General features: G+C 38.2%; 1 protein-coding gene across 1 annotated transcript in view; it reads right to left on the bottom strand.

Annotated features, from left to right (window-relative positions):
- Positions 1-5,246: 5,246 nt before the first annotated feature.
- LOC100771819 (desmocollin-3) overlaps positions 5,247-26,706 on the bottom strand; it is a 40,032-nt gene continuing 18,572 nt past the window's right edge. Inside the window, exons 7-16 of the mRNA XM_035439064.1 lie at positions 25,551-25,717; positions 22,425-22,559; positions 21,283-21,468; positions 14,467-14,726; positions 14,211-14,353; positions 12,509-12,733; positions 9,776-10,000; positions 7,769-7,890; positions 7,189-7,443; positions 5,247-5,273 (exon numbers count right to left, since the gene is read on the bottom strand). Coding sequence (XP_035294955.1) covers positions 5,247-5,273; positions 7,189-7,443; positions 7,769-7,890; positions 9,776-10,000; positions 12,509-12,733; positions 14,211-14,353; positions 14,467-14,726; positions 21,283-21,468; positions 22,425-22,559; positions 25,551-25,717 — 1,745 coding nt within the window. The remainder of the gene's footprint in view (positions 5,274-7,188; positions 7,444-7,768; positions 7,891-9,775; positions 10,001-12,508; positions 12,734-14,210; positions 14,354-14,466; positions 14,727-21,282; positions 21,469-22,424; positions 22,560-25,550; positions 25,718-26,706) is intronic.

Here is a 26,706-nt window from a genome sequence, read left to right as displayed (position 1 = left end):
GTAAAGGTTTATTTCTACCTCATAGTGTCATTGGGGATATGAATTGAAGCTTAAGTTAGCATAACTTATAAAATCTAGATCCTAGGGCTGGAGAGATAGCTCAGTGGTAAACTGTATTGGCTGCTCTTGGAAAGGACCATGAGTCCATTCCAAGCACCCATGTGGCAGCTCACAAACATCTAAAACTCAAGTTCCCAGGAATTGGATGCCTTCTTCTGGTCTCCGTGGGCTCCTGTATGTATGTGTCACACAGACATACACCCAGGTTCACACACAGATAAAATAAGATAAATAATTTTAAAATATATCAAATAAAGCCTAGATCATCTGAATAATGAGACCGTTCAGGTTGAATGAGGCCAAATGAGCATGGTTCTCTTTTGAAGAACATGGCTTTCACAATCTGAACTCAGGCACATTCTGAACCACCCTTCTGACTCAGATGGACTGTATGCTTCACTCAGTCAGAATCACAGGGCAGATAAACATATCTAAGCCAGCTTGAAACAAACAAATTAATTAATTAATTAAAATGCCCATTGTTTTTCTCTCTGTCTCTTCTTTCTGGGTCCCATATGCTTGGGCCCTTTTTGTTTGGCATTTCCTTGAGTAAATTCATGTTATTATGTATCTGCTTTAACTTGTCTATGATGATTCATATTTAAAAAAATAAAAAATTACAACCCATTGTAACAGGAATAACTGTAAGATTGCCCTTAACTTCCAACACATCACATTGTATTAGAGAAGCCTGTGTGGTTTTCAAGCATAACTTCAGTTATCACACTGCTCTCTAAACAGTAATTCAATTTCACTAGAGAGACAAATTACATGCATAAAAGAATCCAAATCATTAAGGGTAAAATTGAAATCTATCTTTTAACAAAATTCATGTGCATATATTTTTAACACACAGCACATTTAGCACAAGGCATTATGAAAGGAAAACATAAAACATCTACATATAGAGTAACAAAATGTAAAAACAAATGTTCCCCCATGGAATTTTATTATATCTCTTGGTATAGGCTGATGAAAATGTTGCCTAAGAGAACTGATAGATGCTTTCTTCTAGGGCTGGAGCGATGGCTAGTAGATAAGAATGCTAGTTCCTCTTTCAGAGGACCAGAGTTAAGTTCCCAGTACCCATGTTGGATGGTTTACCTGCAACCGCAGTTCCAGGGACCTAATGCACATTTCTGGTCTCTGAAGGCACCTGTACTTGGGTGAGTGTATACACAGACAAAGTAAATCTTAAACAAAAATACTTTCTCCACACAGTGGTTGCATGTCTCACAGGAGACAATGATTATAAATGAGGGAGTTTGGAGATTTCTTTTCCTGCTGTTCAACATTTGTCGTCCCGAAGTAGATGTAGGTTCTTCTGCTTGGGCCAGTGTGTGTGACAATGCCATGTGTCCTAGCACTGTAAGTGTGCTCATCCTGTCTGGTTCTTGAGAACAGGAGAGGTCTGAGTTATTGGAAGGGTGTGTCCCAGGCTCACTTGCAGACACTTGAAAAGAAGCTGTGGGAAGAGGGAACCACAAGTAAAGGCAGAACACCAGCCTCTCCTGCCAGGACTCAGGAGGAATGCGTCTCACCAGCAAAGCAAAGCCAAAAACATGCTGGGAAATAGCGTGCTTCTCAGATTCCTATTTCCTAATGGCTTCTTTGAGTAAAGGGTAAAAAGAATGCCATTCCGTGCATGTTGCCAAAATATTACCCCATATATTCTCCTATTAGTAAATTTCTATACCAAGTGCTAAAGAGCTAAAGGGACTGGAGTTATGGCTCTGCCATTAAGAGGAGTTACTGGTCCTCAATCTCAAGTTCTTTAGCAGTTTGTCATTGCTGCAATCCGAACTGCATTATGGATTTTTCCAGATGGCCCTCATCTGGAAAGTTGTGCCCCCAAAACATCATCCTGGACCCAGTAGGCAATGATGATGCTGACAACTTGCCAGCAACCTGTTCTCTAGAATATTCCCCACTACACAGAAAAGGTGCTGTGGAGTGTTTTGATTTTCTTGCTGACCTGAAACTCAATGTTTCAGGTTGCAATATTATCTATCACATTCAACCCTTTAGTCTCTATACACAGCAAAGACAGGAAATAATTTAGCATCACTTTATTACATTTCTTATCAAGAAGTATTATTTTACACACTCAATTCATGTTTATTTTTATCTGACAAATTTCTAAAGCAATTTAATTTGTCAAATTAAAGTTGTTTAAAACACTGAAAAATAAACTTCAATTGCTCTATAGACAGTTAACTGCTTTCCTATAAATGTAAGAAAAAAAATGGTCTGTACATTTACATAAAAACCCAGGGGCAGGGGCGGGGGTGATGAACGCGTTTAAAAAAAAAAAAAAAGCGAGCTGTTTTTCTTATGCACTAAAATACCACAATTTTCACCTTATACATGTGAGAAAAGAATAACATTATATGGCACTGCGAAAAAAATATGACAATTTCAAAAGTCTACCGAGAAAATGACTCGGTAAAATGAAAACATGAAAAACGTGAAATCAAATCAGAATCTTAGACACCCACGTGACTGAAGACCTTAGCAATGCTAGAGAAGAGGTAAGGGTTATCTGGAGGACGCTGTCTGTTCAGCACAGCAGTTTTGGCCCACCCAAAGAGTCATCACGCGTAGCTCAGGCTGGCCTCAAGCTTCTCACATAGCTAAGGGGAACCGTGAGCTTCCTTGATCCCGCTGCTGCACCTCCCAAGTGCTGGAAGCATGCTTGCTTGTTTTATGCAGTGGTTGGAATCAAATCCTGGACTTTGTGCATGTCCGGCAAGCGTGCAGCATGCAGCTGACTGAGCTACACCCCTTCACAACCTACTTTCCTGATTTCCTATTCCAAATAAGAAGAGGTCTTAAAAATGTCTTGCCTGTGGTTTAAGAGCGAGAAGAAAATGCAAGGTGAGACCTAGAAAAATCCAAAGAGTGTAGAATGCCACCTTCTCTGTTGTTCACAGGCCTGCTGGCTTCACTTCCTGGCCTTCCCATCCGGTCTGCTCATTAGTCTCTGAACACCAAAATGCTCCATGGCTTGTTCTCCCTAAATGACAGTTTGCTCTCTTTCTTCCATGGATCCTAAATTCCTGTTTCTTCTGTCATGATAATTTCCCCTAACAAAGCAAACTGATAAAAACTTAACTCACAGGGAAGGATTGATTGAGTTTCTGGAAGACTTGCCACCTAGGTGGATCTGCCGAGTTCTTTCCAGCAGCTTTGACCGACAGGAAAAGGAATTGAGGAAGGCTGGGCTTCCATGCTGGCTCCAGACCTGCTCCCCCGTAGGGTGTGAAGGGGTACTGTAAAGACAGCTGCAATTCTGGCTGGAGTGTGGGTAAGAGCCCTTGAGTCTGTGGCTCTGAGGGTAACCACACTTTCTCCCCACTCTCTGCTACCCCTGTGCTTTGACTCCCAGCACTAAGAAGCCTAGAACTTAAAGGACAAGGCCAATTGGCTCTGCATCAAAAACAAGAGTGGTGGCATCTGCCTGTAATCTGGTATACAGAGGCTGGGGCAGGAGAACTTCGAGTTTGAGGCCAGCCAGGGGTGTGTAGAGATAACGCCCGCCCCCCCCCCAAAAAAAAGGAAGAAAAGGAGGAAGAGAGGGGGGAAAGTAGAAGAAAAAAAAAAAAAAGAAAAGGATGATGGGGCATGTAATGTCAGCAAAGATCCCAAGAAAACCATGTCATTTCTGTCAACTCCCCGTGAGAAAGCTGGGGGTCTCAGCAATGTAAAGGATAAAAGGATGGATCCTGTAGTTGGCTTCTAATATTTGGATGTACAAATCTTTACATATCCAGTGAAGTGAATCCATTCTTCCATGTGCCTGTCTCTTTCTTTCCTACTAAAACTAGAATATATATTTCTAAATTTAAACAAATTACAGAAGCAGGCATGAGGTGACACATTCAGGTATCACACACGCACAGTAACCAGGCAAGAAGACTGCCCCTTTAAAACCCTGATTTCCTGTTACAAGGTAAGTCACACCCAGCCTTAATTTCGATCATTGTCATTTCCCTCTTTGTTTACAATGTGTTATAAACGATGCACTGGTACCTAATTTTGTAGCAATACACACTGGCTTCAGCCTGTGCTGAAATATCAAAATTGTCACACAATAGGCTGGCTTGCTAAATTTTGTTTTCAAAGTCCAATAAAGTATTTGACAGTGAAACTGGAGAGAGGCAGGTCCTAGATCTTCAGTGTTACAAAAATTTTAATGTAATTTAGTATTATTTCTGTCCTGAAGCTTTCTTCATATAGTGTTACTTAATGTCTTGTTTGTTTCTTAAACCATCCCTAAGAGTGTGTGGTGAGCTGATATTGGTACAACTTAGCTGATTTTAGATTAATATTTTACCCAATTCATTTATTAGGAAAATATCTGCAGGGCAGGTTGGGACCTTTACAGACCTTAGCTAACTCCAGGACTACAGCGTAAGCAGCCCTGCTGGCTTTCTATTTTAATACATGTAATTTTGGAAAAATGGTTAGCAGCAAATCACTTTAACAACACAAACCAGTAGGGGGAAGACTGCAAAATGCAGAAGATTCATTAATTTGTGCATACACTCCTTGACTCATGATATGGTTGTGTTATAGGAACACTTGGTGGAGATACATGCAGGGCACACTGGAGGGCCATGACCCTGTGACAGACTGGGAACTGCAGCCCACTGCCCCTGCCCAGCATTGCAGGAACAATACACACAGCACATGATCAGCCTGAAAAAGATCAGAATTCCATAAGTGGTTTCTCCTGAATATGTGTCGATTTCACACTAGACTAAAGTCAGAGTATCACAAGCCAACATAACTCAAGACCATTTTGTGTAAGTGGTGACTCAGTTGTACAGTGTCATTGTGTCAAACTTCAGGAATAACTGCTAAGGTCATGTCTGATTGTAACCCATTGCTGTTATCTCTTTGTGCAAGTTTCTGCCAATGTGAGAAATTTGGGTTCCAAGTTGTTTAAAAAGTCGAGTCCCTCCTCTTCCTGCTTTTCACTGCAGCAGCCTACAGAACCTGCTGGAGACCCCCTGCCTTCATAGTGATAGGTGAGGACGTAGTCTTGGGATGGGGTGTGGTCTTCATTTTGATTACATGCATGTAATTTCTGTAAAGTCCAAAAAAGAGGATTGTATTATTTCTTAAAACAACTTCAATATATGAACAGAAAATGTATTTTATTTACCTTTTATGTTTAATTTTTAACCAGTGTGTCCTCTAATGGAGTCCTACACACAAAAAATGCACATGATTGGTCTATATTACAGTATAGTTTGCATTTTTAATAATCCATAAAAAAATAAGAGATAGGTCCACAAATGTTATATCTAAGTACTTTTAAGTCATCCCAAAATATTTATCCCCTAATATTATGTCTATAGTTGAAATCAGTTCTCAAAATGGAGACAATACGCCAAGTGGTTGGAATTTGTAAGTGGATATCACATGGTACTAGTTTTATGTAACTTTAGTTTATTAACTTGTGTTTCTTTAAGTTGCATTCTCCTTCAGTATCACTTTGTTTTTTCGGAAGCAAATGATGGAAATACAATGCACAGCCTGCTTCTTATGTCCATCAGTGTACAGAGAATACAAACTAAACCTTTATTGTGTGCAATGGCGAAGTTCAGTAAGAAAATTGCTGCACTTCAAAGTAGCCAAAAGCCAGAGATATATATCCCCAGAAAATCACTGAAATTAACAGTGCAGAAACTATGCTTCCCTTTGTGAAGCAGCGAAGCTTTTGACCACCTCTGCCCTCAGTGCTCTGTCCTGCTGGCCCATCTTCCAAACGTCAAGACTCCCTCTGCTGACCTGTTTGTGCAGCCCTCAACTAACCCTCTGCTAGGGACAGCTGCTGCCCACACTTCTGTTACTAGTTAGGGCACTATATTCCTCTTACCAATTAGGGCACTGCTCCCCTGTCACCAGTTAGTTAGGGCACTGCTCCCCTGTCACCAGTTAGTTAGGGCACTGCTCCCCTGTCACCAGTTAGGGCATTGCACTCCCATTACCAGTTAGGGCACTGCAGGGCATTCCTAAGGGAGTGTCTGGGGAATCTGTCCCTTCACACGATCTTATATGAATGCCATCTTCAAGTATAAAACATGCAAACACTTGACTATGACAAAAGTATAAACAACACAAATGCAATAGACATGCACTAACTGAGAGCCCTTTTCCATAATGTTTTTCATGTTCTCTGCATCACAGAGCTAAAGGTGTCTTACAGTGTTTGCTACAAAAGCACCAGTGCTCTTTGACACAGACTCGAAATTAGTGCCAGCAAGAATGTTTAAATAGGATCCCCTACCCTGGCCCCACCTACAAATCACTTGTGAAATTTTGTGCACTCACACACACACACACACCAATGGAGTCAGGATCTTCCAGAATGAAGCAAAGGCCTTAGTATAGCTAGAAGCCTTCCAACAATATTGATGTAAATTGAAACTTGCTCATTTAACCCTTTCTTTCACAGTATTGTTCTCTCTAGAATCTGGAAGAGATTATTTTGCATAGCATGCTTTTTGTATTAAAAATAATTCATATGATAATGTGTTGGATGTTTCAAAATTACTAAGAATAAATTTCAAATGTCCTCACACACTGGGTTTTTTTAGCCATCCTACCTTGTATACCTACATGACCACTCACCATACCTGTAAATATGTGTATCAATAATTAGTCTATTTAGAATAAAGTAGAAAATAAAATAAGTAAAAAAATTAATGTATAGCCTAAGTGAAGTATGTTGATCATTAACCTAAAGCTGCATTCAAATGTTTTCATAGCAAAATACAAGTTTGATTTGGGAAATACGTATTTGTGACAAACTAGGATTTATCCTCACATTCTTTTTAATCAAATGGTTTTATAAGATAGATATACACCTAAAAATGAATCTTTGGGTGCAGCTATTAGAAGCCTCTGGTTCTCATAAGATTCTAGAAACTGAGTGAATGTGACAGAGGAATCAAAATATTTAAAAATTAAATGTAACAAAGCCAAACCATCATTTAAATTACCAGAACGAACAAAAGAAGGCACATAAAACACCACTGTGGCAAAGCAGTTTCTAGAAATTAATTATCAGTGTTCTATTGTTCTCTACTTCAGAGTAAAATATCTAGGGACACTCACTTCACCAAGTCGGGGCTGAGTGAAGCTATGCCACTCCGAATAAGTGTATCTGCAGTTGTCAGTCTCCATGTGTCCTCCTCTGCAGGAATCCAGGGTGTGGTGATGCCCAGCCACACGGCAGGAGTCTAAGGTCTGGTGTCCTTTCATCATCTCAATTGTCTCCTGGCCACCATTTCTCATTCCCGATCCCATTGTGCCACAGAAGCCTTGGCTAGAGTTGTTGGCAGTCTGCATGGTGAATCCATTGGCGGAGCACTGCATTATAATAAAACGAGACAGCAGTGGGAGGCAAAGAATGTCACACCTTGCAGAAAGCAGGCAGAGTCATTACTGTTATAATAAAATCCCAACATAAATGACTAAGTTTGAATTAATAAGAGTGGAAAAATAGAATCAAATGGTAGACTTTTATGAAGTTCAGTAAATACCACTCCATAAGCTCTGGAACACTGGGTAGACCAAAGACGACTTACAATTTATAAGATTCCAACTATTTACACATAGCAAGTGACTCCTAAATAACTTCCCAGGATGAATTTTAAAACTAGAGGAATAATTATTCACCAAAGAAATTACTTACCACCCTGTCGTCCCCAGGTGCTTCAGTGTTTGATATAATTAAGTTTTGCTGTGCTAAATCTTCAGGAAAATGTTTTCCTTTCCGGGCAGTAACAACTCCACATACCAAAGTTAGCAGTACCGCTAAGTACAAATAAGAAGAAGAAATAGAGTTTTTAAAGAACATACTTAATTTACCATACATACAAAAGCAACCATCCTTTATTGTTTATGCCTTGGGCCACAAGAGGACAATAAGAAAATTAATTGTGACTTCCGTCAATTATCCTGGTTTTACTAAATTCACAGGCACAATTTGAAATGTGCAATAATCACATGTGAAGTGTTTAGAATCATGAGTTCAACTGTAGACCTTAGAAGTCCCAAACATTTACTTAAGTCAAACATTAAAGATATTTACTGATTCCCAAAAGATCAGTTTGCCAATTTGGAAATACAAAAAACAAAAATAAATAAATAAATAAATAAATAAATAATAAAAAACCCAGACATTTTCTCAGAACATAATTTGTCCCCAATAAACATAATTAAGCCCATTGTTTTTGTCTTACTTAGACTTTTTGCTACATCATGATAATAGGAGATTTAAGACTATTTGATCACTAAACCAACAGTAATAGCAGCAATTTACAGTGGTCCAGAAGACCCACTGGCACACTGGCAAACCATGGCTACTGTTCCAGACACCACATGTTTTTGTATAATCCAGACCTAAGATTTTTAAGGCTTTAAAAAAAAAGGTAGCAATAATTCATGATGCTAAAATTACAAGAAGCTGAGCACAGTGGTACTTGCCTTTAATCCAAGAATTTGAGAGACAGAGGCAGGAAGATCTTTGTGAGTTTGAGGTCATCCTAATCTACACAGTGAGTTCCAGGGCAGTCAGAGTGATATAGTGAGACCATGTCTCAAAAATAAACAAAAAAATGCAAACAGAAAAATTACAGGACATTCAAATTTTGGCATGCAGACTTGAAGTGCTGAGGGAACATAGCTATGCCTTTCACTCACTTATTCTCAGAGATGGCCTTCCTGTTATAGATGTCACAGATTTCAGCCAGCCCAAATGGCTCTGAGATATATACCATCTGTCCTTTGAAGTATGATGTGTCTCCCCTCCTGTCTACATGCTACCTTCTACCTGTGTTTCTTGATCCTCTTCCCCTCATCCACTTCTGTCTAGACACAGGAGTTTTCAACAAGCCATTGGGTTACTATTACTGAAAAGCCAGCAAGTAAGCAACATCCAGATTGGGTTATTCCTAGACTATTGTTTGACTTCTCCAAATATAACCTCACCACACAGCCTTTGACCTGATTTTTGCCTCCAACTGAAAACTTCTCCCTGGGTGTACCAACACAGCTGACTCCCAAAATCATGTCATGCAGGCAAGACATAGTGATCTACATTGAAACATGTGGCCACCAGGACGGATGACCTCACACATATATAGCAGCATGACTGTGTCTACTTACTGTACTCCAACTTTTTCCTCCTGGTCAAAAATGAAATTTTGGTGATTTTTTTTGTTCTATTTTGTTTTTTGTTTGTTGTTTTTGTCTGTTTTGCTCTCTAATGAATCCTACTTAGTACAATTTTCTGAAGTTTAGTAGGTATTCAAGATATACTTATTTTGTTGGGTTGATAAATCAGTAATAAATATATGTTAGAAATTTAGAATGCTCTAATCTGCAATTTTCATATCAGTTAACTCAATTAGACCCCAAAGAGTAGGTTACTACCATTGTCCCTACAAATGAGAAAAGAGAAGCACAATTAATAAAACTAAAGACTTTTAAACAATTCTGTCTGAGTGTGGAACCAGTCCCAGAAAGGATCATGTTCCCTCAAATAGTGACCAGTCAAGCACAACTCAGCTCCCATAGAATACAGAAGCAACTTGTAAAGGACATGGTAGATGTGTGTCTATGTTTACTTCCCAATATCCTTTTGGATAATCAGATCTTTTATCTTGCATTTTAACTTCAAGTGAGTGAAAATACTTACAAAATAGCAGTGCGATGCCCAGCAAGATGGCAAGGATGGCCCACTTCCCCAAGGTGATGCCTGCACTCCTGGACCTGGCCGCACACTGGCTCGGATGAGTACAATCACACAGGTTAACTCTCAAGATTTTGGTTGCAGATTGGCCTGCTCTGTCTTTTACAGTAACAGGAATGGAGTATTCTTGAACTTCAGCATTTTTCCGATAGGACAGGCGGGCAGCTGTATCTTTAAGAAAATAAAAAGACTTTATTTTGATTGATTGATTTCAGGTGGAGAGTTGTACACATGTGTGTGCTCACATATAGAGATCGTGTAAGAACCCCAGGTATCATTCCCCAGGAAGAGACCACCTTGCTTTTTGAGACAGGATCTCTCATTGCCTAGCACTTGAAGATTAAGCTAGCCTGGCTGGCCACCAAGCCCAGGGATCCCCCTGTCTCCTCCCCACCACTAGGACTATGATTACAAACAGGTACTGCCCTACCTTGAATTTTCATGTGAGTTCTGGGGACTGAACTCTTGTCTTCATGTTTGTATGACTTTATTGGCTAAACTCTCTCTAACCCAATGTTATTTTTAATGATTACTAATTCTTTCCTTAGAATCTATTGCACCACTCTTATTGTAAAATACCCACCTGTCAACTTAAAAAATGCAAAGGGGGCTGCCTTGATGCCTTCCACCCTTTTGGGAATTAATATTACCTTAGACATGTTTCTCCTTGAAATTCTATGAAAGACAGCTTTAAAGAAAACATTGGAGTCCAGGTAATGAATGCACACCTGAATTCCTAACATCTGAAACTAAAGAGGACGAAAGAGGATGATGAATTTGAGGCTAGCTTGGGCTACATATTGAGATTCTATTTCAAAAGGCCAAAATAATAATAATAAAAATTAGCAATATAATCTGATATTGAAATGACCTAGTAGCATTCCAGCAAATTTCCCCTGATTGATAGAGAATAAGAATTCTAGGGTAGTTCTTAATGTAGAGGTCATTTTTTCCCTTAATTGCAGCTCAAATGCTCTTTAAGAATCACCTGAAGACACACAGAGAGCATTCTCTGTTTTCATGCTCTAAGCCATTTACCTTCTGCTGTCTGCCCATTAGCCCGCTGGCAAAGATAACTCTTCAGAGAGCACGTGCTTCCGATGTGACGTGCTTCCGATGTGACTAATGCCTTGTATGTAGAAATAATCTCCCTACCAGAGCTAATTATACTAATTCTAGTTATAAAAACATGGCCATTTATATCACAATACCTTGTTTTTATCAACTATAGTAGTCAACTTCCCACAATTGTCTTGGCACTTTATTTGAATAATGTTATTGTCAATTAACCAAAGCTCTATAGATGTTCAGTGGCAATTACAACATCCTTGAGTTGTAATTGAGTTGTAATTTTATAATAGAGAAAAATGTTGTTATATCAACATAAAATGTAACCCAGAAAGCACCTGGAATTTGTAGAGTTAAATGTCTATTAGAGATTTGAGGTTTTGATTACACCTTGTATCTGAAAGCTTGCTAGAGGACTGTGACTAGTTCTTGGATTATAATGGAATTTCAGCATCAGCAGTGTCTAAGGAAAGATTGTGCAAATCACTGACTATTTCTAAAACCACTGGCCAAGCCAAAGCCATGTCATATATCATAGTAGTTCAACAACCTCAGATTTTCCTTATCAATCAACTCTTCGCTCTTCCAATTATCTCCTGACACCACCGTCATCTATGTAAGACATACATCTGGATGAAGAATGGCCTCCTTTTACAGTCCCAATGCATACTCCACTGTCACCTACCACACAAACAAAGGTCAGTCTCCTCCTCAGCTTAGGACATAAGACTCAAGAGCACCTAACTTCACCCTTTCTTACACCTGAACACTCAGCATTCCTGAGAAAATCTTCTAAACCAAGATGTTACCAAATCACCCATTTCCTTACTGTGTTTTTTCCTATATGCATATTCTTTAACTAAAACATTGATTAAGCAATCACTTTTTAAGTAGTTATTAGCTGTTAGGCAGTGGGCTCAGTGCTGAAAGTGAGAATATGGATTATGAATGCTGTGAGAAAGGACAGTTAGTAAACAACAGTCATACAAGGTTTGTGTGATACAAAGGTCACAGGGCCCTCCTTATACTTCTGGGGAGAGTTCTCAGAGGTCTAGTATTTCTGCCTCATTCATCCTTATGGCTGTACTCAGAGTCTGAAGCTTATCTGACCAATAGAAGTAATGCCACATTTGTAAGTTAGTATGAAACTAAGACACAGAGAAGGTGGTTTTCCTAGGAAGAAAGAACACCATACATAAAGCTTGGCATGAAAGAACATGGTATCAGGAGCTGGGAACATAGCTCCATGGTTTAAAATGCTTACTGCTCTTCCTGAGGGCCAGAGGTCAGTTGTCAGAACCTGTATTAGACAGTTCACAACTTCCTGTAACTCCAGCTTCAGGGAATCTGACAATATGGCACCCTCTGTTGGCTTCTATGGATATCTACATAAATGGTGTGCATGTGCACATGCATACACACAAGCAGTACAGAGAGAGACGCATATACATGCACATACACTTACACATGCACACACAGGCACATTCTTTGGAAAAGTCTAATTTAATATCCTAAGCTACTGCATTGTACTTTGTGTAAATTAGCATATAAACCCTCCAGTAGTTAATATGCAATATCAATTCATGTGAATCATTATTTTTTCTGGGATACCATTAACTTGGTTGAGTGTCCAGATCCTGTTGACTTCTGGAGAAGAGCTTGCCAAGTTGAACTGAAAGGGAGGGCCATGGACAGGCTCATCAAGATCCATAGCTGAAATGTCCGCATACCCCATCTTTGGTTTGCAGATGACAAGGTAATCTTGAATTATCTCGGGTGCATTGTCATTCACATCCTCAATGTTCACTGCTAGTGTTCCTGTGCACGATTTACCATCTGGGAAGAAAAAGGGATGAGGCTGAGTGCAGTTCTCATCTGTTTATCTTAGAGTCTCCAAAGAGGAAAATAAATTCCAACTCTGTATATACGTACAAATACATCTCTTTAGGTCTAGGTCCAACACATGAGACAAAACATGTGTTATTTATGTTTCTGATTCTAGCTTGTTTCTCTTAATGTAATGATGTCCAATTATGTCCATTTCCTGCAAATGCCACTAGGTAATTTTTCTTTACATAGACAAGAAATCCAACTGTGTGTATGTAACATGCTTTCTTTATCTATCTTTCCTTGATGGCCATCTAAATTGGTTCTGTTTCCCAGCTGTCATACAGCAATGAACATGGATGAATGGGTTGCTTTGTGGTATGTTGTGGGTATATACCCATGAATGGCACAGCTAGAATCTGTTTTTCCTAGAAACATTATCTTGGTTATTAGACAAATAGCAAATAAGAATATGGATAAATAAAAGCTAAGGATTATCTAAATGGTTCCTGCTGCTGATAGTACCAGACACAAGTTTCAACAAACCTTTTGCCTGACTTATTATAAATAATAGAAACAAATTCTGGATTGCAAGCTTTCTTGCCTTGGGATCATGGATATTAATGAGCTATGATGAATGGTTATAGAAATATTATTCTAATCCCAGGATGCATTCAAACCCATAGGAAGGCTTTAATATATTACACTCAGGCTCTACAACCAAAAATTCTAATTCAATGAGTACAAGGTAACATCTATACATCGAAATTATTGTTATTTAAATTAAATCCACAGGTAGAGGAAGTTTAAGACCAGAATTCAAGTTTAGAAGCATTTAATAATCACATGAATGAGTAAAAACCTCCAAGTAAAGTGACACAAAGATACCTAGAAGAGACTGAGGAGACCATTGCATAGTCTTATGATTAGGTTTGATCATTGTCCTTTATCACAAAGCTGTGTAAGAACTAAGTTCATGCAGATGGAATATGGAGATAAATAAGAGATGTGTTATTAGCTGAGCATGATAGCTCATACCTATAAATCCAGTGCAGGGAAGGCTAAGGCAAGAACTGCCACAACTTTAAGACCAGCCTGAGTTACATAGTGGGCTTGAGGGCAACTTGGGCTACAGAGTAAGACTATGTCAACAACAAAAACACCTTTCTGAGTGTGGAGTGCAAGTCTGTAATTGTAGCATTCAGTATACTGGGTCATGAAGATCAAGAATAATAAAGTTCATCCTTGGCTGCACAGTGAATTCAAAAGCAGCTTTGACTACATAATTCCCACTTATCAGAAAACAAACCAAACAAACAAAACCAGAAATCACTGATACCTTCTCACCAAAGTCATCTTGTAGGACAACAAGAGAGATACTAGTCTACTAGGCAATTTTCACGAATTATATATAGTTACCAAAAGATTATTTCTGCACAACAATAACTACAACTTATAGTAAAATATTAAATCAAAACTTTGTTACCTTGGTCTATTGCCATGACTGTGATATTATATAAGTCATTTCTTGGAGCCATGGCTTCTCTGTCTAGGGCTTTTGATATTGTAAGCAGCCCCGAAACTTCTTCAATGCTGACCCATTCTTTAGGATCCTGCAGTTTTTTATACCTGTTAATAACATGAAATTGTGTAAGTATTTGTCATCAAAACACCTCTCAAAATAAGTTCGCTGTTTCACTTATGACAACTGTGTTAACACATGGTTGCAGAGTTTTGTGTACCTTAAGCCATTGCTATTCTTGGTTTCAGGATCGTAGGCCTTATAGCCATTGATCTTGGAACCCACAGCTGAGTTTTCTTTGATCCGAACATATTGCTCAGGGGGTTTGCATTCTGGCCCCTCATCCTGATCTCTCACATGAACTGTCACCAAGGCTCGGTTCATGGTGGGTACTCGGCTTGCAACATCTCTGATGAGTGGAGCTTCGTTGTTCACTCCAATCTCTAGGGTCACTTGATGGTTTTCTTCATAATCCAGTGGCTTTAAGACAGAGGATATGCATGTCAGTTCACTGTGGAGTACATTTGGTATTTCAAGTAGCTGGACATTTTTACCAATGTGGCCAGGACTGTGTAATAAATTCATGTTCACATTTTGCTAGGAGTGACCCCTCTTCCATTATGGAGCTGTGATCCTGGGCTAACTGGCCTTTAGTAAGGGTGGTCTCCCAAACATCCACAGATGGAGTTACAAAGGCATAGGAAAGAAATCCCTCAACTATTTTTACATTATTTTAAGAAAAAAAATATTCTCAACCTGTAAGTATTGCAGATTTTTATCAATGTCTAACAGTCTGATACTGGGTCCATCTGGCACTGGTATTTGACAAACCTTGTAAAATTGCATGGTAACCAGTAAAATCCAAAAGGTGAAAATATTTTATTTACTTTCTGTCTGACAGATACTCTAAATGTCTATTTTCTTTTTGTGGTGTTTCAAGAATATGGTTGGTTTGTTTTTGTTGTTTGTTTGTTTATTTTCATCCCTGTATTATTAGAAACAGGATCTTACTCTACAGCCCAGGCCAGCCAAGAAACTCACTGTGTTGTCAAAGCCATCTGTCTGAAACCTGTGATGGTCCTCCCTTCTCAACCTTTCAAGTGCTGGGATTACTGGTGTGTGTGCCCCACTCAGCTCCCAATATCTATTTTAAGTCCCCTTATACAAGACATCTAATTGAGCCATCTCTAGTCTGTCTTTTCTCAGAGCAATATCTATCCAGGATCTCATTTCTTCCTTAGGAATCCACTTCAGTTTTTGAAGATTCCTTCCTGAATGATGAAGCACTACCTGGTGTTATGAAAAAGATTACATTCGTGACAATTTAATCATAGTGCTTTGGCACTGTCTGTTATTTACCACATGCACTTATGTTGATGCAGAAGGCCATCAAATGGTAAACTCCATGACGATCACTGCTCACAAACAACAGAGCTTTAAGCAGTGAGTGTAAATTCACTGAATCCTCATGCCTGTGTGCAGCAGAAATTCCCATTATCACCCCCATTTTATACAGCAGCAATCTGGAGAATAGGAAGCGAACCCGGTCGTCCCAGAGTCAAAGGATTTTGTTTGGGCAAGAGTTTAAAGCCAGGTAGGTTGGCCTCGGACCATTTCCTTAATGGGCACATTTTAATCTCTCCACATCACTAAATCAATTACTTTGGTTCATCAGCCTCCAGAAATGTTTTGATTAATCTCTTAGTTATAAGTAATTTTTAGACAGAAAAGTCTAGCAAAATCCATAAGACACTATTTTCCATTCTACTGTGAAGGAAATCACAGGACATTTTCTCTGACTGTCTTTCAACTGATCAAAACAGTCACTTGCTGAATTTAAACAAAATCAAAACATATACAGGAGGGACTAGAGAGATGGCCTTGTAGTTAAGAGTGTTTGCTGCTGTCCCAGAAGATTGGAATTTTGTTCCTAGCATCCTTGACAGGCAGTTCACAGATAACTGCCTATAATTCTAGTTCCAGGTGATCCAATAACCTTTTCTAGCCGCCACAAGCACCACATACATGAGGTGTATTATATTTATATAATTTTAATTTGATAAATAAAATTGTTTTTATACTATCCTTATACCTCCATATCAATACATTGGAAACAAATACCCACACATCCCCTAAAAAGTCAAAAAGTTGATGAATCTTAGAACCTGTAGCATGCATATGAAAATATTTTTATGATTATCCCAGCAGCAAGAAGAAAGAAGTATGAAGAGACTTTTTTTGATGCTACCAAAGACTATCACACAAATCATATGCTGGGGCAGCCATATGGAGACAGGGACAACTTTAGGCAATGAGGAAGTGAAGGACATGCAGGTAACCATTGATCCTAGTTCTGGCTGAATGCAGCTACACAGCCTAGGGCTGCTTCCTAGAGCCTCACAGTATCTTCTCACCAGCTCTCTAGGCTCAAAGTCAATGGGGTAAGGAATGTAAGTTCTCTCCACACTAAGGCAAGTGCTTGTTTCATTACATTAAAAATGTATTCAAAACATCCCACGAGTGCATAAAAGTGCTAACAAACACACCAGAAAATTGTGGAGGTTGAATTCAGGACCTTCCATGTAAAAATGGCCAAGATCTGTACTTTTTCCATTCAAAGTTATATGAATCAGGACAAACTGACAAGCTCTAGACAACTAAGAAAAATATCCAAGTAGTTCTTGATTCAGTCTACTAATTATTCAGCCCTTCCAGGTATAAAGGAAGGATAGAAGTGTATCTCTAGTTTACGGTCTTGACTAACAATGAAGAACAAGGCTATTGGAAATGAAGAGATATTTTAGCATAATAACTCATGACTTCATTCCTTTTTTTCCCTTTTGTGTAGGGACACATAATATATTCACACATACATACATACATACATACATACATACATACATACATACATACACATATATACTTTTTTCATACAATATTTTATGGTCACTGTTTCCCATCTCCCAGCCCCTTCCCCGCTTGTCCAAATCCATGTCCTTTCTTTCTCTTTAGAAAACAAACAGGCAAACAAACAAAAACAAAACAAACAAACAAATCCCAGTTTCTTCAACTGGCAAGGAAGACTTCCCTTTGGAGACATGGTCTACCTAGCAGAGGTAAATCCCAAATGCTGTGTTTAGTTTGTTTAATTTAGGAAAGGTGTACCTCTTGTTGAGGTTATAAGATACCTAAGGGCATAGCTGCACAAGTTTTTTTCTAGAAAAACATAATAAGCCATCTTCAAGATGAGTGTTGCTATAGTGAAATACTGTGATGAAATACTGTGATTATCTGTGTAACAATAACTCTTTCCCACAGCTGCCTGAGTTCTGCCTCCACATTAGGGAACCCAAGTAACACACAGAGATAAATATTAGTTACAATGCTGCTGGCCAATAACTAGGATTTCTTATTTGCTAGCTCTGTCTTAAGTATCAACCATAACCATTAATCTATATATTTTATAAAGACTTATCTTATTGAGGACACCAGCATGTATCCTCTCTTCTCGGGATTACATGGTGACCCCTCTTTACTACATTTCCCAGAATCCTCCTTCTCTCCTAGTCCTGCCTATCTTGCTTCCCTATTGGCCAACAGTGTTTTATTCATTAACCTATAAGACAGACATATATACAGAAGAACTTTCCCCATCAGATCTGTTTTCTAAGATTTTTGCAAAAAAAAAAAAATTAGAAGGGATAATTTGACATGATTGACACAAATTGTATTGATAAAAAGAACAAAAAGAGGTAATATTAACAAAGGAGTTAAGACAAAGATAATTTTTAAAAGTGAACTCAGAAAATAGAACCTAATTAAAATTCCAATAAGAGATGTCCCTTTCGTGTTGATGAGAACATACTTTATCAAGGCAGATAACTCAAATAAGAAATAAAGAGACCATGCCATATGATATGAAGCTAGAAGAGCAAGAGATAGCAAAGAACATGGGATGGCAAAGGCCCTGCATGAAGGGGATAGCATCAGCAGTCTGGATGAATGCTCACAATTCCTGTCCTGGAAAGGATAAACATTCAGCTTCTGGAGCATGTGGGGCACAAGCTACCTATCCATCTTATGTGGGCCACGGCACTACTTCTCTTTGATTTAGTGTTCTTATTTTTAAAAATGGAAGTAATATTAGAAATAACAATCCAGGGTTATGAAAGCCAAATAAATATTTAAGTTCAGCGGTGTTGTTTTTCTACTCTGTTTTAAAGCACAAGAAAAGGGAAATACAAATTATTTGTGTTTGTATGTGTGTCACTTTGCCTAAGTGTACAGATACACACACACACACACACACACACACACACACACACACACACACACACACACACACACGCAGGTTTGGAAACCAGAGAAGTATGGACTTTTCCAGTTTTCTTCTATCATTCTTACTGTTGTTTTGAGATAGGATCAGTTCCTGAACCAGAGGTTCACCATTTTGTCAAGGCTGGGTAGCTAAAGAGCTCTCAAGATCCACTCATCTCCACTCCCATGTACTGGCATTATAGGCACACTCAGCCATTCCAACCTTTCCACATAGGGGTTGGGGATTCAGACTCAGGTAATCTTGACTGAAAATCAAGGAATCTTACCCAATGAGCCATCTTGGCTGCACATATAAACTACTTTTACTAATCAAGGATGCAATTGATAATAATGCCTAAGAGCAACTATATAAAAGACAAGAACTGGATAGCCAGATTTCAGTTGCAGATAGGAATGTAAACCCTAGACACAAATTAGAAAAAGTATTAAACACAACTGCCTCACAAGAAGATCCATGCTCTCCATTAAGCATCACCATTTCTAGGAATTATCCTGTATTGTGAAATAACACTTGGGTCTGCACATGTGTGTGTAACAAATACAAACACACACACACACACACACACACACACACACACACACACACACACCATGGCTATTTGCTTTAGTGTACTTTCAAATCACAAAAAAAGATTTCCACTAGTGTAGTACAGCTTATACTCATGCCATTGATGTACTAAAATATCTATACCATACATATAGTTCTAAAACTGAAGAACTGTTTAAGTCTAATATGGTAATGTTTTCAGACATAATTTTTGTATAATGCATGGTTTATACTTCCATAGGTGTTGAAGAGGTTTTAAAACTATATAAAAATTTATTATGTCAGTGTTCTAATCTCAACAATAAGCTAAAATAAGGGTGACTATGTGCATGCTTATTTGTGTATGTGTGCAAGTGTGCATGTTTGCATTGTGTGTGTGTGTGTTTGTGTGTATGTGTGTGTGTGTGTGTGTGTGTGTGTGTGTGTGTGTGTGTGTGTGATACCTTTGAAACACCAAGTGACAAGTTGGCAAGGCTTACTGATTCTTCTAGAAGAACCAAATTTCTTAGGAAAAACAGGACATTTCACTACATATTTTTGGTTTTAAACTAAATCTATTAATAGTCTACTTACTTATTAAAATAAAATTAAAGTAAATAATACATTTATTGTTAAGTAACAAATAGTCTATTCTCATTTAAGCCAAGTAAATGAGATAGCTCACAGTAAGGACTTGATATGCCTGCCATTTGGTAAATAACAATTTACCGATAGTGTTGGTTTACTAGCCAGATATGGATATGAAAATATAACTGTGTGAGAAGACACTGCAAACAGTCACCAGGATGTGAACACTGCCAAGTGATCTTGCTGGGGCATGGGGTCGTGGAAAGGTCAGCAAAGTAGGAATGTTAAAAAACAGGGTTTCACTGAATTGATAATTTCTATTTGCTTTCAGAAACTAATTTACCCCATCATCATCAAGTTGCTTATTATTATTATCTATCACTATTACTATCAGTTGAGGATATTCATACCTTATCCTAAAGGAGAAGCAACATCTAAGGTAAAGTAATATACAAGTCTCATCCATTGCCTGTCACAACAATATGCACAGTTCATAGCCACTGTTCATTTTTTAACTACTAAATGTATTCATTAGATGTAGGAATATTAATTGTGCTCAATTTAAATTTAAATATCTATTAATTTGTATAATAATTATAAATATAATTGAAATTGTCATGTTATAAATAATAGAACTAAATATGTTCCAAGTTTTGCTGGGGAGAAAATTTATACTCTATATATCTGAAATTCAGCAAATGTGAACCAGAGACAAAGCGGGGACATGCTGAAATAAACATTTGATACTCAGATTGCATGTCTGATTATTCCCATTTGGACAGAACTTTCCAGGCCTTAGCATACAATCCCTTAGAATTCTCACATAGGAAAACAACTAAAACCAGTACGATTACACTTCTCATTAATAGGTAAGTGGCCCTCACACAGTAAATAGACATAATACTGTCCATGGGACACTATTATCTTTTTGTTTGAGGCTAGAAATATAAAAACAAATGTTAGTGTCAAAAAAAGACCTTCCTGCCTATATAACTTGAGACCAATAATATAGAGTACAATCAAATAACAATATATAAAATAAAAATATGTCCTTTCAATGCTGTTTTAGGTAAAACTGTATTCACCCTAGGTATTGCCTATTAGGGGTAAAATACAACCAGGCACGTATCCTAAAAAGAGTGAGAAGAATATGGGGCTTCTACGTTACATTAGGAATACCCAAATGGACACAGAAGCATTTTCCAGAAAATGGAAAAAAAATGTGTATCTCTTCTAGACATAGACCCAGGCCTAAGGATTTGAGTTGTAAAGAAAATGACTTATGTAGAGTTATACTAAGAACTTAAGAAATAAAGCTCTCTAAATGTGTGTGGGGGGTACCACTGGATATACAGAGATCTTTATAATTAACAATATTAAGAAAGAAGGCTTTCTAAGTGTGGAAAAGGTGCCACTGGAGATACAGGGATCTTCATAATTAACAGTATTCTGGCATACACAGGAGAAAAGGAAGAGAGGGCTCACAGGAGAACCATCAGCCTAACTTGCTCTTTTTCAACTTGGCTAGTGTAGGATCAGAGACTGTCTAAGTGATAAAACCATTTATATACGTTATCTATTTACCTTCACAACACATAGAACACCCTCATTAGTCTCTGGGTCTGTTGTGATTTTGAATCGTCCATTTTCATTTCCTTTTAAGATGGTAAAATTTGCCTTCCAGTTTGCACTCTTAATCAAGTCCTTATCATCTACAGGTATGCGCAAGATTTCAACATTATATGTGTTTTCTTCCACAGAAGTTTCATACTGGAAGAAAAGAAAGCCATTAAAATTTTAACTTGCTATAGAAAACTTTCCCAAAGTAAAATATTTCCTAATTTCCAAAAGAAGTTGTCTTCGTGGTGTTTATATAGATTGTCTAAAAGCACGGTCACAGATAGTACTGTTTCATGAAACTTTAAGACAAAGAATATTTCCTACAAATGTAGACTGAGGTTATTGCCCTTCAACAAGGGGTAGATAACATAAATACTAATATCAGTAAACAGAGGCCATGTGTAGATGTGTATACTATATATTTGTTTTTGTTTTAATTTAAATTAGAGTCAAGCTTGTTTTATATGTCACTCCCAGTTCCCTCTCCCTCCCCTCCTTCCCTGTCCCCTACCAACCCCCTATCCCATCCCCTTTCTGCTCCCAAGGGAGGGTGAAGCCTTCGATGGGTGATATTCAAAGTCTGTCATATCATTTGGAGCAGGGCCTACACCCTCCTCCATGTGTCTAGGCTGTGAGAGAGTATCCCTCTATGTGGAATGGGTTCCCAAAGTACATTCATATGCTATGGATAAATACTGATCTACTACCAGAGGCCCCATAGTTTGCCCAGGCCTCCTCACTGACACCCACATTCAGGGGTCTGGATTGGTCCTATGCTGGTTTTCCAGCTATCAGCCTGGAGTCCCTGAGCTCCCTCTTGTTCAGGTCAGCTGTTTCTGTGGGTTTCTCCTGCCTGGTCTTGACCCCTTTGCTCAACACTCCTCCTTCTCTGCAACTGGATTCCAGGAGTTCAGCTCAGCGTTTGGCTGTGAGTGTCTGCTTCTGCTTCCATCAGCTCCTGGATGAAGGCTCAGGTATACTGTGTATTTGAACTGCAGTTTTATTCATAAATGAACACATGCCTCAAAGTATGCCAAAAACCTTATAAGCCCAGATTAGTAGACAGAAATAGATAGAACAAAGATAGATTTTTTTTCTAAACTTACTCCATTTTGTCTGAAAGTGGGCGCATTGTCATTGGAATCTTGCACTGTTATGATACAAGTTGATGTACTGATCAGTCCAAAAAATTGGCCATTCATGTCTTGGACTTTCATTATCAATGTATACTTGTCTACAACCTGAAAGTAAAACAATTATTTACTTGACTCAGACACTTGTTTAGATTTGTAAATGAAATCAGTGTTGCACATTCTTTCGCTTGTTTTTATTTGATTTTTATGTTTGGGTATATTCTTAAAATTTGGTAGAGAAAGATAATTCTGAAAATGTAGCACTTTACAAAACAACAGACTGAGAATTTAGACATTTTCTAACAGAAAAAAAATGAAAGTCAGAGATAGAGTACAGAGTAATGACATTTTGAGTTTTATAATGTGCTTCAGGAACTGTAAGCATTGTCTAGAGCAAGGACCCACCTGTGGGTCATAACCCCTTTGGGTTGAATTACCATTTCAGAGGAGCCACATGAGACTATCAGAAAACACAGATATTTACATTACAATTTATAACAGTAACAAGATTACAGTTAAGAAGTAACAGTAGACATAATTTTATGGTAGAACTATATTAAGAACCACAGCATTAGGAAGGTTGAGAACCACTGGTCTAGAGTAAGCCAACCTAGCTTCACGGTGAACAAACAGGTAGGGTGCCCCTACACTAACAGGTGGTCCAAACCTGAGGCAGTAAAAGCAAAAGCAAAGGGAAAAGGAGATGAAATGTGCTTAGGAGTTAGAGTAGAGTAAGATTCAATAATCAATTATCAACTTAAGAGATAAAGAGGTGGTGATGGACAATATGGTAGGTCAAGTTATATAGTAGGTAGATAAGGCCACCACTTGCCATCATGGGAGGTCCAGAATGAGATAGCTCATTAAGGGCAGCAACATTACAGAGGAGGATGAGGAGGGCTGTGAATATGAAGGGAGTTTTAGAAGGTGAAGGATCTTATTTGCATAATGAGATCTAATAAATACATGGGTGGCCCATCCCTTATGGCAGGAAGTAGCAATAGGGAGGCACCCTTCCAGGGGGTAGTTAGAATCATGCGGAAGAGGGTATGATGAGAGGAGCTGAGACGTGATGAGTAACAGCCTCCTCAAGCACAGGGAAAGGGAGACAACTAAGCAAAGAGTATTAATAAGCAAATGACAAAGAAGCAAGATGAGAACCATGAATCCAAGGTAAAAGGCTTTAGTGAGTGCCAAGCAAAGAGACTAGAAGAATCCTAAATTTGGCCATTGAGAGGTTATAGATGACCACTGAACATGGAGTAGTGATCAGGACATGAAGAGATTTGTCAGAGATACAGTCATTGGTGGTGTCTTTTCTTTTGCTTTACCCTTCTGCATCCACTCCTTCTGTTGGTTGTTTTCATTTCTGGGGTCTTCCTCTCATCCTTAAGTCTTCTGTTTATGTGCTCTCCCTTTCTTACTACAAGTCAGCATTCTCACCGAGAGGCACTCCTCCAGTGGTCCCCAAGACACCGGTAACCTGTGCTTTTCATCTAACTTCCATAATTTGTTATCTCCTTTGCTCATTAACATCTTCACTCTCTATATTGCTCTGCACAAAATGGGACTTTGACCACACAAAGTCCCATTACATTTTTGTTTGCAGCCTGAGACTAGATCAGGTTTGGGCCTTTAAAAGTGTGATAATCAAGTCTTATAAATTTATTTCATATTCCTTAGCCTCATCAATTTTAATCTGTCAGATGGGGGAAGCCCTCTCTTCAATTAATTAACATACCCATTTTCACACTAGAAATGTATAAAAATATCCATATGATGGCTTCCAAATTTCCCATTTGTTGCTGTGATGATTAATCTCCATCACCAGCCTGATGGAATCTAGAATCACCATGGAATCAAACATCTAGGTATATCTGTCTGTGAGGGAGCTACTGGCTTGGATGAGCTGAGATGGGAAGACAACCTAAATGTGGGCAGCACAGCTCCAAAGGCTGGGCCCGGGCTGCATAGAATGAGAAGCAGCTGAACAGCAGAATTCCTATCTCAACTCCTGCTGTGAGTGCCCTTGTGACCAGCTGCCTCAAGGTGACCTGCCACCATGATTTCCTTCCCTGATGGACTATACCGTTGAACTAAATCCCTCCATCCTTAGGTTGCTTTTATCAGGTATTTTGCTGCATGGAAAGCAACTAAAACAGTATTGCTCAATGCTTTACCACATAAATGTTCCAATGTTACAAAAAATCTAAATGATAGAAACAAAAACTTTTGTACTAGTTTATATGCTTTCTATAGAGTCCCACGTTCTTTCCTCTTGTCTTTGGACTCACACTCCATTGATTCTTTCCATACCATTTGTCCTTGTCATAGTAATCATTCTAGGTACATTGTTCTAGCTATAGTGCAGACAGACCCTAGAAGCACCCCAACAGAGTTATTTTACACATGTGATTCATCTTCAGTTAATAATTCTTGACTCTGAGTTAAACAGGCTGACCAGAGAAATAATAACAAAAGATTTGAAGACTTCTTGAAATAATTTGACTTGGGTGAAAGAATAAATTTTTCTACCATATTTCTCTTATGTAGATTGGATATTTATTATACCTTCCTAATCAATCAAGTAGATAATTCTAAATTCACATAAAGAGGTTGAATACAATTACCACACACAGGACCATATACTTTTATTAATAAATTTAATTTAATTTTATCCCAACTAATAGTTTTCTTTGATAAACTACACACAGATAGAACTAACTGAATAGGGATTAGAATAAGCACTATACTCATCAAAAAAAAAGCTAAACCTTAGTGTGCTGCATGATGACTGAAGATTTTACTTCTCTGAAACCAACTAGCCTCACACTTTAAAGGAAATAAAATGATAAGCAATAGTTTTCCTAAGAAACACATTGTATCTTCCCATTTAAACACAAATCATTAAGAAAAGTTTCTATTTCTTAATGCCTCTCTTTCATATGGAAATAAAAATATTGTTTAAAAACTAGGAAACATTTCAGGAATTCATAATTTCTTATACTTCAGATAAAATACAAAATAGCATAGCAAGTTATAGTAAGTGGGAAAGAGTTAAACCCACAGTGGAATGATTTTCTATAGTAGGGACCTTACCTCTCTGTCCATGTAATGAGAGACGGTGGTGATGATGCCGGTATCAGGGTGCACAGAAAAGAGCCCAGGTGACCTTGGGTTCTGCTCCAAGATGCTGTACTTGAGGCGTGTGTGCATCGTGTCAGGTTCATCCATATCTGTGGCACAAACCACTCCAACTACAGTACCTGTGTGTTAAAAAGCAAATTTGAACTCCCAGAGCAGCAGAGTGTGCTTGGTCTCTACACTTTTCAACTTATCAGAGTGACGACAGTGGAAACCTAATTTAAAATGTGAATCTACCCAAATGGATCACAACGTTAAACAGACTATAGAAAGAAAAAGTCTAATGGAGGATCCAAACATTCTGGCATTGAGAGTCACAAATTAAAATTTTTATAGTAAATTACCAAAAACTAAATATGCGTCTATTGTAAATTCAGAGCAGGGCATGGGTGTTACCCTTGTATTATCAGCACTAAAGAGGCTGAAGCAGGAAGATTGAGAATTTGACATCAATCTGGGCTATACAGTAAAGCCCATCTTAAAAACAAACAAACAAGGATAAAATAATTTCAACATGAATTCCAACATATTGTAATAATAAGTCCTAAAGTAATTCAGTCTTTTACCAGACTTAATTGTTAAATTAGGACTCATTTTAGTATAGTTACGTAAATGATCAAATTGATTTTTAATTTAATTCATTAATTTATTGGGGGATATACCAAAGCACATATAGAATAGAGGACAATTTACAGGAATAAGTTCTCTTCTATCAAATGGGTCCCAGGAATCAACTCAGGTTGTTGGGCTTGGTGGCAAGCTCCTTTGCCTGATGAATCATAACGTAAGTCCTCAGGGTGACCTTTTTAGTCTACCTCTTCATCTCCTGCTCATTTGAAAACATTCCTCTGTGTCTCTTTCTTGCTCACTTCCTTGCTTTGTCTGCTCTGATTTGATTTATTTTTATTTATTTTTCTTCAAGAGCTACACAACATTAATAAGTCAGAACCTAATGGTAGGTGTGCTTCAAGTAACCCAAGTGTTTAAGCCTAAGTGTTTGTCCTTAATCTCAAGGGAAAACTGAAACCAATCAAAAATACCAATGACAATCTATGTTGGAGAGGATGTGGAGAAAAAGGAACACTCCTCCATTGCTGGTGGGAGTGCGAAC

Source organism: Cricetulus griseus, chromosome 2 (assembly GCF_003668045.3).
Source record: "Cricetulus griseus strain 17A/GY chromosome 2, alternate assembly CriGri-PICRH-1.0, whole genome shotgun sequence".
In the NCBI taxonomy this organism is placed as follows: domain Eukaryota; kingdom Metazoa; phylum Chordata; class Mammalia; order Rodentia; family Cricetidae; genus Cricetulus; species Cricetulus griseus.
The sequence above is the reverse complement of the archived record's forward strand: the minus strand, read 5'-3'. Positions and strand labels throughout refer to the sequence as shown.